Source organism: Sylvia atricapilla, chromosome 20 (genome assembly GCF_009819655.1).
Source record: "Sylvia atricapilla isolate bSylAtr1 chromosome 20, bSylAtr1.pri, whole genome shotgun sequence".
In the NCBI taxonomy this organism is placed as follows: Eukaryota; Metazoa; Chordata; class Aves; order Passeriformes; family Sylviidae; genus Sylvia; species Sylvia atricapilla.
In genome coordinates, this window is record NC_089159.1 from 5,935,780 (window position 1) to 5,952,939 (window position 17,160).

The 17,160-nt window shown below is 51.3% G+C and overlaps 1 protein-coding gene across 1 annotated transcript in view; it reads left to right on the forward strand.

Moving 5' to 3' along the window:
• Nucleotides 1-424: 424 nt before the first annotated feature.
• Nucleotides 425-17,160, forward strand: part of LRRC75A (leucine rich repeat containing 75A) — a 58,881-nt gene continuing 42,145 nt past the window's right edge. The window contains exon 1 of the mRNA XM_066333287.1: nt 425-728. Coding sequence (XP_066189384.1) covers nt 465-728 — 264 coding nt within the window. The 5' untranslated portion in view covers nt 425-464. The remainder of the gene's footprint in view (nt 729-17,160) is intronic.

Genomic DNA, 17,160 nt, shown 5'->3' on the forward strand with positions numbered 1-17,160 from the left:
AACTCCCTTTGTGCACCCCCAAACCCCTCTGTGCACCCCCAAACCCCTTTGTGCACCCTAAACCCCCTCTGTGCACCCCTAAACCCCCTCTGTGCACCCCCAAACCCCTCTGTGCACCCCCAAACCCCTTTGTGCACCCTAAACCCCCTCTGTGCACCCCCAAACCCCTCTGTGCACCCCCAAACCCCTTTGTGCACCCCCAAACCCCTTTGTGCACCCCTAAAACCCCTTTGTGCACCCCTAAAACCCCTTTGTGCATCCCCAAAAAACCCTTTGTGCACCCCTAAAACCCCCTTTGTGCATCCCTAAAACCCCCTCTGTGCACCCCTAAACCCCCTTTTTGCACCCCCAACCCCCCTTTTTCATCCCCCACCCCCCTTTTTGCAGCCCCCGAAGCCCTCTGTCCCCTGGGCGCCGCCGTGTCCCCGCTGCATGTCGCCCCGGGGCTGCGGCAGCCGCGGGCCATGGGCACCAAGCAGACCAAGGGCTGCCAGCCGGCCAGCGCCGGGGAGAGCCCCCCGGGCCACCACCGCAAGAAGGTGGCGAGCAGAGAAAGAGGCGATTTCTTGGCTTCTCTGGTGGCCAAGTCCGGCGAGAAGTTCGGGAAGGGCGGCGGCGCCGGCTTGCCCCCGTACCACCGCAGGATCTGCATGATCCAGGACATGCTGCTGCTGGTGAAGCAGGGCCGGCAGGAGGAGGCCACGGAGCTGCTGAAGAACCTGCGGCAGGTGAGGATTTCTCGAGGGCGGCTTTCTCCCGAGGAACGCGAGGGGAAAAAGACGGTTTTGGGAGCGACTCGCGCTGCTTTGGAAAGCCTTTGGCGGCCACGCTGCGCTTCGGCGGGTCCGGTTTTCCGTGGTGTAATTTTGGGGAAGTGGCTGAGGAGCTGCAGGGTGGTCAGAGAGGGGGAAATACCCCCAGGGAGGTGCTTTGCATTGTCTGGTGCATTTTTTTTTTTCTTTTTCCTCCTTCCCTTTCCTCGCTGGCGTTTGGTGCCTCTGGGATTTGCAGCCTACTCCAAGTGGTTCCCAACTCAACTTTCCAAAAAGTTTGGCGTTTCGAGCAGCTCCGTGAAAGCGCCGAGGCAGTCGGAGCTGGCAGCTTTTGAGAAATCAGCTCTTTTCTTGCTTGGCTCAGAAATACCCAGAGCTGGCAGCGTTGCTTTTTAATCTTTTTTGACTCACAATCGCCTGGTGGAGTTGGTTTTTTTGGGGATTTTTTTTTTTTGCTGGTGTTGACTGGGGCTGGGAGAAACGAGGCGCTCTGGGAGAGTGAGGAATTAATTGCAAGGGAGCCCGAGACCTTTTGCCTTGAAAAATCTGTTTGAGCTGGGCATTAGCTCGAGAAGCAACAGGACGGAAAGTTGCTGTGAGCAAACAGAAAAGCAAATTAGCATTTAATCTTTCCTGCTGATAGGTGCTGATAAAAACACCCGAGCGCTGGGCGTTTTCAAGGCTCTGGGGCGCGCAGGGCTTTGAGGAGCAGCGAGTTTTCCATGTAAACCTACAGCAGATCCATCTCCCAGCTCGGCTTTTCTCCCTCAGCTGCTCGGTGTAACCAGTTCTGCCAGCCTGGGAAAAGCTGCTCAGATCTCTGCTGGGCATCGGCAGCTGCTTTCTTGGCCTTTATTCTGTCCATGGGACTGGTTTTCTTTAGGGGGTTTGTGTTTGGGGTTCGCTGCTAGCATTTTTTTGCTGTTAGCATCTCTCACCCCATTCACACACACTCCCATTTTCTGGTCCAGGTCACTTTTCAGCGAGTGTTGTTTGGGGCATGTCCCCATTCACCCATTTCCATTTAGCCCTCTGCCCTGCAGGTTTGGGATTATCTTTAGAGCAGCCGAGCTGAGAAATCAGAACCCTTTCATGTGATTTGTGGTCTTTTATGGAAAATCCTCCCCACTTTCAGCTTTGGGATGAAAAAAGTTGTGGGTTTCACTTTTCCTGAGGTGAATGTGCTGCCTCTCTGGGAGTGGGGGACACAATTCCTTGGGACAGTGACCTCTCCATTTGGGATCTGTGTGGCTGTGGGGGTTGAGTTGGGCAGCAGATCAGAGCCCAAATGTTGCACCCTCTCAGCCACGCCAAATCTTTATCGCTGTGGCAGCCCATTGGAGCTGGCAGAAGGGCAGGTGCTAATTTTAGAGGGTGTTTATCTCAAACACCTCCTCAAAAAATAAATCTTGGGGCCTGTGAAGTGCCAGCAATCACTCTCAGGTTCTCCCTGGCTCCAGCCTGGTGTTTCTCAGCCATGCTCGGGTCTGTCCTCACCCTCTGTGCAGAGTGAGGCAGCTGGGAGGTGTCACCGTGGATGCCCCGGTGACAAACCTGAGCACGGGGGAGCCCTCTCATCTCACTGGAGATGGGGAGAGGAAAAAAAAGCTAAAAATTCATCTTAAACTGCTGGGGGAAGGCAAGGAACCTGTTACAGTCAGGTGCATCTCTGTGAGTGTCTCTGAAGAGCTCGCTCTGATAAAATATATCTTTGAGTGTCAAAATAGAGCACACTTTGTCCTAGATACCATAATAGACTCCAAGCAGGTTTTTAATGAGGAGATATTAATCCCTGCCTCCAGGGAGGGAATGTGGGATGCCCCACTGAACAAATCTGGGCTTTTCCAGCTGCTGGATTTTGGGTGGGGATGTTTTAGGAGGGCGTTGGTGGCTCTGAGGGACCACTTGGGTTGTTCCCATTCCAGCAGGAACCTTCCAGAGCTGAGCTCTTGGGGTGTCTGAGCCTGCAAACGAGGATTTGGGGAGAAGGATGAGCTTCTCCCCGTGGAAAGGGGTGGATGGATGAGCCTGGTGGGGCAGAGACTTTTCCCTGAGCCATTTTTAGGGTGTCCCCCCGCAGAGGGACTGTGGCTGCTCCACTGTGTGATGCTGCTGCTGTAAAACTGGGCGTTTTCCAGCAAAATTGAGGTTTTTCCAGCAAACCCAGTGCCCTGGTGCCCAACCCTCAGTAGAGATTTTTTTTAAATCCCAGGTATTTAGGTCACGGGGAGCCTTTCCAGTGACTCCAGCCAGCTTTGAAGCCAGCCCAGCGTGCTGCTGAGGGGTGGGTGACAGCATCCCTGCCCTTGGAGAGACTCCATAATTTTTTTTGGAGCAGGATGAGCACATAGCCAGAGCTGAAAAAAAATCTTTATTTTTCAGGTCTCTGTGCCATAACACCCTTCCCTACCCACTCACTGCAACACAAGGTCTGGGGGGGGCTTTGTTTTGCCCCCACAAAAGGCGTGTTTACTGATCAGGGCAGGACTGCAATCCTGTATTTTAAAGCTGCTGGAGCAGGTCCAGCCCTGCCACTGGCACCAGTGTCCACTGTGGCCTTTGCATTCCACCCATTTATTTAGAATTTATCCATCCTTCTCCCTCCCCTGAGGTGGGAGCCGTGCTGTTCTGCTTCCAGGCTCCTGTAAGGATTCATTTGTGTTTCTGGGAATGGCCTGGAGGTTGCAAACAACTATGAAATGCTGAGATACAAAGTGATTTTTTTTTTTTTTTTAAATATAAAAAGCGTGAAGAGCAGACAGACTTTGCTTCCTCAGAGAGGTCAGCAGTGGTCTCTGGTGTGGAGGCAACTTGATCCCACTGCCTGCCCCCAAAATAACACTCCTGTTCTTGCTGCTGCCAGCAGCCATTCCAGAGGGTTTGTGCTCCTGTGGCACAGCCAGGCTGATTTAACATCGAGCTCCAGACACACAGAATACTCATTTCTTTTCCCTCCTTTCTGCTCTGGAGCCCAAACCCTGCGCTGCACAACTCAAACCCCCCAAATCCCAACAAGTGCCTCCCCTTGGCTGACGTGTTTTCCCTCAGGGTGCTGCAGGGGGGATCCTTTTGGCACAAACGGAGTGGAGAGACACTGAAATAATGAACATTTTGGTTTAGGCTGGTGCTGGGGGTTGCCAGAGGCTTGCTGGTCACCTGGAGGGAGCTGCTGGCCTTCCATGGCAGTGATTCCTGCACGGACTAACTTGGGATTGATCTGCCATGAAGTGACCTCTTGGGTTCACCTGGCAGCATCTTCTGTGCTTTGCAACAGGGAGCTGCTGCAGGGAGAGGCTAAAAAATTAATCAATTGAGACATGGGAATCCACTCTCAGACCCTCAGGTGGGAGAATTCCAGCTCCACTATTCCCAGTATCACCAGTTGCAGAGGCAGGATAGGTTTTAATGTTCCAGAGCGTGGCACTTTTTATTTTCACTCTTTTTATATATATATATTTTTTTTTCCTTTTCCCCCCCATACTCTCGAGTTTCGGTGGTTAGGGCGGCCAAGCCCTGTCAGTATATTAAATTCTGGGAGTGTCCCTCCTGCCGGGGAGAGGATTTGTAAAACAAAGCATGTTTTCCTCCTCCCCGGCTGCCAAACGGATCGCTTTTCCCAGGCGGAATGGGGAAGAGCTTCCCAGCACATTACGTTGCACTCCAGGAATTTGCCATTGGTTATGGGCTCGACCTGCAGCTTTTGCTGCTGCTCTGGGGCTGGTGGGAGAGGGGAGGAAGAGGAGGAGGAATCCAGCAGATGTGAACATCATCTGCACGGGGCAGGTGAGCAGCAGTTCCAGGAATTAAATGGAGAGAAAGGAGGGGAAATAAAAAGCCAAGTGCAGCAATAAATGCCGGGGTGCTGAGCGTGGCCAGGAGCCAAATGCCAAGGTCCAAGGTGTGGCACCACCTGCAAGGTGGATTTTCTGCTGTGCCAGCCTGGGGTGGGCAGGGGAGAGGGGTCAGAGGCCCCAAAAGGGAAGAAAACACCACCAAAAATCCTATTTGCAGGAAAGGGCTGGGAGCAAAGGTGCTCATTATTATCTTTAGAGCAGCCCATCTGAGAAATCAGAACTGTTTCATGTGATTTGTGGGGGTTTTATGGAAAACCTTCCCCACTTTCAGCTTTGGGATGAAAAAAGTTGTGGGTTTCACTTTTCCTGAGGTGAATGTGCTCCCTCTCTGGGAGTGGGGGACACAATTCCTTGGGACAGTGACCTCTCCATTTGGGATCTGTGTGGCTGTGGGGGTTGAGTTGGGCAGCAGATCAGAGCCCAAATGTTGCACCCTCTCAGCCACCAACCCCTGTCCTGGCTGTGATCCTGGCTGGGATCCCTGGGGTTTATCTCAAAAACATCCCCTGCCGTGGGTGCAGCTCTGCCCCTGCCCCATCCCAGGCTGAGCCCGGGATTTTTCCTGAGTTTTGGGGTTTTTTTTCCCAGCCAGAGGTTGTGGGAAACAAGACATGACCTGAGCAGCCTGGGAACTGTGTGGCACAGGGATGTTTTATTAATTAATGATGAATATCTTCATTGCAAGAGGGACTTGACCGGTGGGGATAGTAAAACACTGAAAAAATAATATATATATACTGATGGAGACAGCTCACCTCGGGTTCCTGTGACTTCATTGAGACACAGGAGCAGAGAGAAAAATTCAATCGACTTGTGGCTGGCCTCTGTGCTTGCTCCTGGCCGTGTGCCACAGGGCAGCATTCCCATGGAATGGGAATTCCCAGGAGTGCTGGAGGAGCTCAGCACTGCTGTGTTTCCCCCACAGGTGAAAACCTGCTCCCTTCTCCTGCTCAGCTGAGCCAGCCTGGGGTCTCTGGGCTCCTCGGAGCCCGTGGGTGCCAGCAGAGCACAGGGATGAGGAATTTGGCAGGATTGGGGTTGGTTTTGCTCAGGTGGGAGCTGCTGGGGCTGAGGGAGGGCTCTGCAGCTCCGGGCAGGGTGGAAGTTGGGTAACCCTGCCCTAAGCGGGGTGGCTTTGGGATGAACACTCATTTCCTCTGCCTCAAGCTGCTGATGAAACCCCACCGGGCTCCCCACAACCCTTCTTAACCCTTAGGCTGCTGGAGGCAGTGCCAACAAATCTCTCTGGCAGTGCCAGGGTGTTTCCTGCCCCAAAAAAGGGTGTCTGGTGTTCCCTCCGTGCCCCCAAACCCTGCCCTGCTGTAAGATGCATCTTTGCCTCCTTCCCATCCTTCTGCTCCTCTCCCATCCCCTGTGGGAGTTGCAGGTGGATGTGTCCTGTGCCTGTTTGTCTGGGCACAGGGTTGGATTTCATCATTTAATGAACCCTCTGGAGGGTGGGGGAAATGTGATTTTGGGGGGAGAGGAAGGCTGAGAGAGGTGGGATGTGAGATAAAGTGGAGGCTGGGTTAGGCTGGGCTCTGTGCTGTGGGCACCTGGAACAGAGCATCAGGTCCTGTCTGTGCCCTCAGTGCACACAGAAATCTCGGAGCTGGCAGAAGTTAATGGTTCTTGTTCCACCTCAGCCGCTGCTCAGCACCTTCTCTGTTTATATAATATCAGGAATGTGTCTTTTTCCCCCCCCAGGCTCTGCTGTTTTCTCACCTGAGGCGAAATGCAGCAGCTGGGGGCTGCAGACAGCCTGGCATGCACTATTTTATTTTTTTTCCCCCTTTTTCTCTTGCTGCAGACTGTGAGGATGTCTCCTCTCTGCCAGCGTGGGTGTGAGGGCTGTGTGGGCAGAGCCTCATGCACATCCCAGGGCTCTGCAATGGGGGGTGAGGCACCTGAAATTCAGTGTACTGCAGCTTCAGCGTTTGATGTGCTGGGGGATTTGTGGCTGTGGCCTTCTCTTAGCTCAGGGAGGTGATTATATATTAATATTCATTTCCTTCTCCTACAAGCGAGGTGGAATTTGTTTTTTTAGTATTCAACATCTTCAAGTCCTGGCCAAATGCCTAATATGATTTAATGCCTGATTCCATTTCTCTTTCTCTGTGTGTGTGTGTGTCTCAGCCTCCTTCTCTTTCAAATTTTGGAGAAAAGATCACTGCGTGGTAAATTTAATCTTGCCTCTAAAAGGAAAAGCAAATTGTCTTTCCCATTCCTCTCCAGGCCGAAGGTTTTAGCTCCAATTACTCCTGGCTCTGACCTTGCTGCTTGGAGAGCAGGAGCTGCTTGGAGATCTCAGATCTTTTCGAGACTCTTTATCTTTCAGATTTCGTGTCTTTCAAAGTCGAAGGCGCTTCTTTTGTGCCGGGCTCTGAGCTCTGGAGAGAGGCTGGGCCTTTTCCTCCTGCCTTTGGGCTCCTCAGTGGATATCTCACCCTTCAGGGCCTCTTGATATCACAATAATCTCCCCAGAGTCCTGGCTCTGCTGCCCTGCAGAGGTTTGGTATTGCTGGAGGAGATTTTTGTGTTTCTTTACGAGGTGTTTCTGGGTTTTCTGGCATTTCCAAAATCCTCCTTGGCCCATGGAGGTTTTTCCTCGAGGTCTTCTCCTCCCCAGCCCTGGGTCCTGCTGCTGGCTGCTGATTCCAGTCCCTGCACGTCCCTTTTCCCTGTGGGATTGGTTTCTGAGCAGCTTTCCAGCCCAGCTCCTGCTCCCACTGCTGCTGCCCATCCCCGTTATCCTCAGGGATTGCATTTAAGGAGATTTCAGGGAGGCACTGCCCCAGCAGCAGCGCTAATTCCAGTTCTAACAGCGCTCGGGTTGAAATGAAGGCTGGTTAATTAAAGGAGAGGCTGAGCAGCCAACCTGGAGCGTGGGGGGTTTAGAGGATGGGGATTTGTGCGTTGGGTTTTGCAGCTTTCTGCTGAGCCACAGAAGGTGAGGAAATGGGGGTTAGGACAGGACCTGCAGCCCTGTGGGAGGTGCAGCTCAGTTTTCTGCCCTCCAGCATGTAAAACACAGCGAGGTGAGCGAGCTCTGTCTGTCTGTCCCTCCCACCCCAAGGACGAGCTGGGAAAACACGGCATTAAACCTCCTCGGATGGTTCCTGTGCCTTCTCTCCTCTCTCTGTGCAGACATTCCCTGCTGGAAGAGCGCAGGGCTTTGAGCCAAACTGGGAGCCCCAGTCCCATGGCTGGGAAATTCCCAGAGCTGCTTCCTTCCCCTGTCCCAGGGGATGCTCCAACCGAGCCCACTCCGGGGCTGGGAGCAGATCATCCCTTGTTCTGCAGGGCTGCTCCTCATCCCCCACGCTCCCCAAGGCCAGGCTCTTGGCACAGCCCCGAGATCCCAGCAGGGGAAAGCAAAGGCTGCTGAGGAAGGAGAGCAGGCTGCGGTGGGAAATGGTTCTTTTGGCCGGGGATGTGCTGAGGGTGTTTTTTCCCTGGGACGCCTCTGTCCCTGTTCCCACCCTGCCACAGGGGCACAGAGCTCCTGCTGGGGCTGCTTTGGGATTTGGGGCATCCCCAACGCCAGTGGGAGCTGGAGAACAGGATTTGGTTAAAAAAACCCAAATTTCTTGCACGAGGGATGAGTGGAAGCCTCTGCAGCCTCTGCCCCAGGTTTGGTCGGTGTTGAACAAACCCCAGCTCCTGGTTCAGCCTGAGCTCCCCAAAAATCAGGGCAGAGAACCCCAAATCTCTGCAGAAACAGGACTCAAACCTCTCCAGACAGCCCTTGGTCCATCCCATAAATGGAATCCCTCCCTTTTTTCCCATTGATCCCTCGATTTGGATACAATTCTCTCCAGAAGGGATCTGGGGAGAAATCTTTCTCCCAAACGTCTCTGTGGGTTTCCTGGACTTGCAGAGAAACAATCTGGAACGAGAGTGTGAATGATCTACACCCATGATTTACATCCAGCCAAAATCATGCAGGATTGGATTAAATCTTGATTTAAGCATCTGGGGTTTTGGTGGGTTTTTTTTTTTTGTGATGAGGATTTTTTGGGGGGGAATTATTCTATAAGAAAGAGGATGTTTTCCTGTTTGGTTGTAAAAAGCTGCTTCTGCTCAGTGTAATTGGATACTTCCTTTTCTGAGGAGGGAGCCTGGTGTATCTGGGGACATTTATTTAGGCAGTTGTGTGGCCGGGGTGAGGAATTTTGTGTGTTTTTATTCTGGTGGGAAATGGTGAATTTGGGGTTCACAGGATTGATTGATTGATCTTTTTGTATTTCTGACTCGAGTTACAGGGAAACAAAAACAAGTTTAAAGAGCAAAAAAGTGGGTTTTAATGGTTTTTGGTCAGTTAATAAACTCAAAAATGTGCTGGATAAGAAAGCAGACAAAGTGAATGTCTCGAAACAGATTTTGCATTTAAAGCTGGTTGATTCATTAAGTGGAGTAATAATTGTGCATCATGATTTACACTTCTGGTCACTATAATTACAGATCTTGGTCTCTCAGGTTGAAGTTTTACTTGCAGATTGGAGAATGTGCATTTCTGCTTTGTACTCCTGATTTTTTCACTGACTTGCTATAATTCAGCATTAAACTGGACTAAGTGAATCAAAGTTCTTGAAACTGGAGCAGACTCTTAAGATCACGGTGTGAAACATTTGGATTTACTGAAATTCAGATGTTTTCTTTGTCCCTGTGAGAGAAGCAAACTCTCCCCAAAGCTGTGCTTGCACTTCACTCTTTTCTGGTTGTTTTTATCACTGACTTCCCTAAAGTCATTTGCAGCCACATCCTGTCTACCTGGGCTAACAGGAGTTGTTTAAAATTAAATTAATTTTTCAATTTTAAAATTAAAGCCTGACCAGAGGTTGGTGTCACCCTAAATTCCTGGTTTGAAATCCGGGTGGTTTAAACAAAGCAGTTGTATTTAATGTTTAAAGCTATTTTATAGAGCAGCATGAATTGAATTTTAATGTCACAATCATTAATTCTTCCTCAGCAAGTTTGAGCATTTCCTGGTGACTTTGATGAGCCCAAATCCTTGACTTTGAGGTTTTTCTGGAGAGACTGAGCCAGCTGGGAGGATCCTTCAAGGAGCATCCAAATTCCCTGGTGCCAGACAGGGAAGTTGCTGTGAAAACCTTTCAAGAAAGATTTTAACCTTCCAACCTTCTTCAAATGTCAAATCTCCAATACCAAATCCCAGCCCTGCTCTACCTGATGGTTAAAAAATCTGATGCTGCAAATAAAAATCACCCAAGCATGGTGTAAAACATGGGGAAGGTTTAATTTCTTCCCTAAATCCCCCAAACTGACTTTCCTTCGTTGATATAAACCAGGGGTGAGGTTCCCTGTGGTGTAGGGCACAGCACTGATGGAGCCTCAGGATGGGAAATGGGAGATTTTCAGCCACTCTGCCAAAAAAAAAGAAAAAAAAGGAGGATAATTTTCCCATGCTGATGGTCTCATCCATCCCCTTCCCCACTTTTCCGTGGGTGTTTTAAGAGGAAAGGCTCCTCTCAGCAGTTCCCTTCCTCGGGCAGTGTCTCCTCCAGCAGGCAAAACTCGATGTTTTATTGTGTGTGTGGCATTCCCAGGCTGTCAGGCTGCTCCATGGGATCACTGAGTGCCTTTGGAGGGGAATTCAGAGCACTCAGCAGCACCCTGGGGACTGCAGGTGTGCAGCTGTCCCTGCTGAGTTTGGGACTCTTTTTCATCCTCTCTTTGGAGCAGAGGTGGAACTCCTCACCCAAAACCACAGAGTGGCACTGGTGTGAGTGATGCAAAGAGGCTTCAGGCTGACAGAGGGCAGATTTGGGTGGGATATTAGGAAGGAATTGTTCCCTCTGAGGTTTTCCAGAGAAGCTGTGGCTGCCCCATCCCTGGGAGTGTCCCAGGCCAGGTTGGAGCACCCTGCTCCATGGAAGGTGTCCCTGCTCGTGGCAGAGGAGTGGGAATGAGATGAGCTTTAAGGTCCCTTCCAACCCAAACCAATCTCAGCACAGATCTGTGGGTTTGGGAAGGTGAAAAAGGTGTCTCAGCTGGACGTGCACAATGTCTGCTCTCCAACATCTCCTTTCTCAGGATGAAAATCCAGTCTTTTCCATGGCATTCTTCTCTCTTGCCTTGCTGCTTTAGAACAGAGGTGCCAGCAGCCCCGAGAGCTGCCAGGACTCCAGGTTTTCCTGGATTTTAGGATGTGTGCATCCCTGTAAAGGCCCTGGGTGCCTCATAAACAACAGAGGCTGTGGGTGTGTGGCATCCAGCACGGCCCTGCTCCCACATGGGGACCAGCTGCTGGGACTGAACCACTTCCAGACAGGAATTCCTGGCATTTCTTGGCAGGGGGAGAACGTCCCAAAGCTGACTTCCCAGCCCATGGCACTGGTCATTCAGTAGAAAGGCTGAACTGTAAAACAGAGATGGTTTTGGTGCTTGTCCTGAGCTGTCTGTGGTTTTCCCTCTGGTTTCCTTCCCACCCTGGTGCTGTCCAGAGGAGGAGCATGGTGGTGACAGGGTCACCAGTGCAACTTTGGCCTCTGAGAAACTTCTCCATCCTTTTTCAGGCATAAAGCAGTTCTCAGATGAACTCCCTGAAATGTAGTGAGGAATCTCTGCTTGGGGTGCTTTCATCTCTTGCCCATCAGCTGCTGTTCTCCACCAACACAAAGAAAACAAATCAGCCCAACTCTTCTCCTGAAAGAAAATAAATCAGCCAAACTCTTTTCCTGAAAGAAAACAAATCAGCCAAAGTCCTCTCCTGAAATATCTTTTCTGTTAAAAAAGACCTTTTAGTGTTGCCGCATCGTATAAATCAGCTTTATTTTCTACAAGGGCTCGTGTTTGCTTGTGTGCCCTCCTTCTGGAGGAGGGCAAAAATCCAGGAATATTCCCAAAGGCAGGAATACAGTGCCATCCCCACGGGCTGAGGTCATCCCATTGATTGCAGGAGGATGGGAATGGCGCTGTGCAAAATCCTGGTGGGACCCAGCTCTGCCTGAGCCATCCCAGAGCCAGCAGGATGCTGGAATCCTCATCCCTGGAGGGTTTATGGGATGTGGGGACACGGTTTAGTGGTGGGTTAGTGGTCAGACTTGAGCTTTTCCACCCTAAATCATCCCAGGATTCTTCACCAGGGGAAAAAAAACTTCTCTATTCTTCATTTCTCAGCAGGAATGGAGGAGCAGAAGGGTTGAGCATCCCTCTGGCAAAGGGGAAGGGGAGCAGGGAACTCCCAAGAACAGGAATGAAGTGCAAAGAAGTGGCAGTGCCACGAGCAGCTGCTCCTTATCTCTTCCTGAGCAGGCACATCAGGGAAGATAAAGTGAAAAGGGAGAAGATAACACAGATTGAGTCAGCCTGGCTCTCAGAGGGAGGTTTTTCCAACCTATTTACTTGTCAGTGGTGATTCTGGACGAGCCTGTGGGATCTTCAGACAAAACCAACCCTTTTTTTCCTTCCTGTTTCATGCCTCGCAAAAAAAAAAAAAAAAAAAAAAAAAAAAAAAAAAAAAAAGGAATCTTTCTTCCAGGCATGAATTTCTTGGCACGGGAAGAAGGTCCCAAGGTGGGTTTGGTGTCACTTGTGTGCTAAATGCCACCCCATGGCTCAGCCACATCTGTGTGTGTGAGGCCGGAGGTGTCTGATTCACCACACACCAGTGGCTCCTGCACTCTAAAAGCAGCTCCAAGTCTGTGTTAGTCATGTTTTAACGATATTGAAATCAGCTGCTTGTGGCCGTTCGAGGAATTCCAGCCCGGGGCTGGGGCTGGCTCGGTGGGAGCAGAGCAGGGAAGGGGAGGCTCAGCACTGAGCTCATCCTGGCTTTCCTCTTGCTCAGCTCATCAGGTTTCGGGGATTATTCAACCCCTGGGAAAAGAGATGAAGGAGTTGGTGCTGCGTCCTGAAAGTTTCTGGGGTTCTCCTTTCTCTGCTGTGACAAATATCAGCGGTGGCTCTTCTGGAGCTGGAAAATCAACCTTCTGGGCTTGCAGTGCAGGAACTGGGATTGCGGTAGGAGCTGCAAACCCCAGACTTGGTTCTGGCACCTGTGGGAATACCCTGGGATCCAGCAGAGTGTTCCCGGGGATACCCTGCGTTCCCTGGGATACCCTGCGTTCCCTGGGATCCAGCAGAGTGTTCCTTGGGATACCCTGGGATCCAGCAGAGTGTTCCATGGGATACCCTGCGTTCCCTGGGATCCAGCAGAGTGTTCCCGGGGATATCCTGCGTTCCCTGGGATCCAGCAGAGTGTTCCCTGGGATACCCTGTGTTCCCTGGGATCCAGCAGAGTGTTCCCTGGGATCCAGCAGAGTGTTCCTTGGGATACCCTGCATTCCCTGGGATCCAGCAGAGTGTTCCCTGGGATACCCTGCGTTCCCTGGGATCCAGCAGAGTGTTCCCTGGGATACCCTGGGATCCAGCAGAGTGTTCCCTGGGATACCTTGTGTTCCCTGGGATCCAGCAGAGTGTTCCCTGGGATACCCTGCGTTCCCTGGGATCCAGCAGAGTGTTCCCTGGGATACCCTGCGTTCCCTGGGATATCCTGCGTTCCCTGGGATCCAGCAGTGTTCCCAGCAGGGCTCAGCCATCCCTGGGGGAAGCAGGAGGGATTAGCAGGGATTAGCTCTGTTACCGACCGTCCCAAGCCTCTGCTTCTCTCTGGGGACATTCCTGGGCTGGTGTCACACTGGAGGGAATTCAGGGGATGACCCAGGGGGCACGGAGCCACGGGTGCTGTGCCGATATTCCCGCTCTGGAGCTGCTCCCTGCCCTGTTCCTGGCTGTATTTTGGTCCGGGGTTGTGCGGGAGGCCCTGAGGGAAGGAAAGTGCTGTGAGGGGGAAGAGCAGCGCTGGGCTCCGCAGGGCGGCTGTGACAGGAGCTCTGCCCTGGATCCTCGCCTGCAAAGCGAGCTCCAGGCGTGGTTTTTATCTCCTAAAAATCTCCTAATTCCTGCTCGTCCCTGGGCCCTCAGGTCCCCCACGGGCCCCATGTCCCCGGCAGGAGCTCCGAGCTCCTCTGGCCTCTCCGCTGGGAATGTCAACAGCGGCCATCGAATGGCCCCGACTTCAAACTAAGCACAACCATTCGGATTGTGGTGGCGCGGGATTTGACACCTTTTATTGCTGAGAAGAGGGTGTGACGGTGTGATGGCAGGAGGGATGTCCCTGGCAATGGGGGCTCCTGTGGGTTTTGGGGTGCAGAAAGCCCCTTTTCCCTCACAGGGGACCCAGAGCCACCGACAGGGCCGGAGGGACAGGCCACAGCAGGAAAAGTGCTTGTCACCTGGCTCTGTTCACCATCGGGGAAACCCGGGGAGGATTGCTCTTATCAGGCCATTTTGGGTTAATTTGTCACCCTCAGTGAAACCCGGGGAGGATTGCCCTTCCCAGGCCATTTTGGGGTTTATCCGTCACCCTCAGTGAAACCCGGGGAGGATTGCTCTTATCAGGCCATTTTGAGGTTTATCTGTCACCCTCAGTGAAACCCGGGGAGGATTGCCCTTCTCAGGCCGTTTTGGGTTAATATCTGTCACCCTCAGTGAAACCCGGGGAGGATTTCCCTCCTCAGGCCGTTTTTGGGGTTAATTTGTCACCCTCAGTGAAACCCGGGGAGGATTGCCCTTCTCAGGCCATTTTGGGTTAATTTGTCACCCTCAGTGAAATCCGGGGAGGATTGCCCTCCTGAGGCCATTTTTGGGGTTAATTTGTCACCCTCAGTGAAACCTGGGGAGGATTGCCCTTCTCAGGCTGTTTTTGGGTTTATCCGTCACCCTCAGTGAAACCCGGGGAGGATTGCCCTTCTCAGGCCATTTTTGGGGTTAATTTGTCACCCTCAGTGAAACCCGGGGAGGATTGCCCTTCTCAGGCTGTTTTGGGTTTATCTGTCACCCTCAGTGAAACCCGGGGAGGATTGCCCTTCTCAGGCTGTTTTTGGGGTTAATATCTGTCACCCTCAGTGAAACCCGGGGAGGATTTCCCTCCTCAGGCCGTTTTGGGTTAATTTGTCACCCTCAGTGAAACCCGGGGAGGATTGCCCTTCTCAGGCCGATTTTGGGTTAATTTGTCACCCTCAGCGAAACCCGGGGAGGATTGCCCTTCTCAGGCCATTTTGGGTTTATCTGTCACCCTCAGTGAAACCCGGGGAGGATTGCCCTTCTCAGGCCGTTTTGGGTTAATATTTGTCACCCTCAGTGAGACCCGGGGAGGATTTCCCTTCTCAGGCCAGTTTTTGGGTTAATTTGTCACCCTCAGTGAAACCTGGGGAGGATTGCCCTTCTCAGGCCAGTTTTTGGGTTAATTTGTCACCCTCAGTGAGACCCGGGGAGGATTGCCCTTCTCAGGCCGTTTTTGGGTTAATCTGTCACCCTCAGTGAAACCCGGGGAGGATTGCCCTTCTCAGGCTGTTTTTGGGTTAATTTGTCACCCTCAGTGAGACCCGGGGAGGATTGCCCTTCTCAGGCCGTTTTTGGGTTAATCTGTCCCGTCTCTGGGGCTCAGAAGCAGCAGCCACCGCCCCTTCTGGGGTCTGCTGTGTGGTGAAATGGAGAGGAGGAATTTCATGGCGCTTTACTGGAAATGTTGGCTGGCTCTGAGGGCACAGCACTCTCCATCAGCCCAGGGATCAAAGTAATTCTGTGATTTTATCCAAAATTCTTTTTCTACTGCCCACTTCAGCTGTATGTCGCTCTGGGGTGTCCCAGTCCCTCCCTGTGGAGAGAGCTGAACGGAGGAAAGAAGTTTTGCTGAACAAAAACCAGTCTGAAGCACTCTGCTAATCCAACCCCTTTGGCTCCGGCGGGATTTAAACATGTGCTTGTAGTTAATCAGGTATTTAAGTGGTTTTCTGACTTGGCAAACCCCAGAGGAGACATCCCAGAGGAGCAGAAGGAGAGCAGAGCAGTGCGCTCACCGCTGGAGGTGTTTGGAAATGGGGATGTGGAGGGCAGCGCTGCCAGTTTGGGGTGGTGGGTTTGACTTTCTGTGCCTCAGTTTCTCTTTTTGTTCAAGGGGACACTCTGCAGGCAGCTGTGAGGCATCAAAGGTGACAAAAAAGGAGTTGGAATCAGTAAATATCAGTAAATATCAGTAAATATCAGTAAATGCTGGCGGTGGGGGGCACAGGAAAGGTCCTGCCAGAGGCTGCTGAATCCTGCCAGGTCCTGGAGGGGAGACCCCCAGGGTGAGAGCAGAGGGCTTGAGAAAGGATTTTAAGGGAAAGAACTCCCCTCACTCTTTGAAAAGCTGCTTGGGGAACTCCCCAGCTCTTTGTGGGGCTGCTCAGCAGAACTTTCATGGAGTGTGAGGAAGGTTTTCCCTTGGCTCCTGGATTTTGCCCCCAGAGCCCCTGAGCAGGGAGGTTTTCCCCACCTCACTCTGATTTTCCTGCTGGGATTGCTCTGGAATTTGTCTCCACACAACCACCCAGCCTCACAGCACTGATGTTATTATGCAAAGTGTAGATTATTTAACCACACAAGGATGGGGTTTTTTATGTATTGATTTGTCGTTGCTTTGAATCCCATTACAGGAATCTGCTTTATTAATGGACTTTGTCCATGCTCGAGATTAACTGGGGATGCTGGATTTGCAAATGAAAGAATTGGAATTCATGTTGTCCATATTAATTACTTGGGTGATGCTGGCTTCCTTGGGGAAACCTTTATTTTTATTCCACTCCTGTTGCTTTGTCTTAATTCAGAAAACGAGCTTGGTGCTCTGGGATTGGTTTTTCTCCTTTGCTGGAATTCCCTTTTAACAGCTTGGAAAGTACTGAGTGGCTTCATAGAATACACTGTTCCTGAGGATAAATTTTAATGCAAGAAAAGGGTCAGGGAGCTTTTATTTCAATGTTTAGATCAACCCAACTTCCTCCTCTTTTGCTTTGAGCTGAAATCTCTCTGTATCTTGTTCCATCTAAATCTTTACCTTGCAAAATCTCCTAATTCCTGCAGTGATACTCAGCCAGATTCTTGTGCTGAGTAATTCCACTCTCCTTGCTGGTAAAAAAGCCCCCAGGGATATACCTGAATTTTGGTATATTCGGGTATTGCTATTCATCCAAACCCATTTTTTCCCTGTGCTCCTGCAATGGTGTAAATGCCCTCCCAAAAAAACCCCCAAAGGCTTGGCATGATTTTATGGGAGTCAGCTGCAATTTGTTCACTTAAATTATCTTTTTGTCACGCTCACATCATTCCACAGCGGCCGGTTTGGAGAGTTAATTGAATATTTGTGTCTCTCAAAGATGCCTTCAATTCCTTCCCTTGAATAACTCCGGGAGAGGGCTGTGATGAGGAATCACTGATGCTTATTTTCTGCCTCAGAAATATCTGAAGGTTTTATCCCAGCACCTATTAAAGGGTGCCAAAGCATTCCTGCAGCCTCCCACCCCGAAATTCCGTGCTTTTGAAGCAGAGTTTAGCATCCATTGAGAGCTGACAATGCATCCCTGCACGGCTAATGCAATAATAATCAGCTCGGGCCTTGGGAGGGGCAGCAGCTTGGAGAACAGCAGCTCTTGGGTTGCAGCCTGTCATTGTGTGTGCAGGAGTGGATT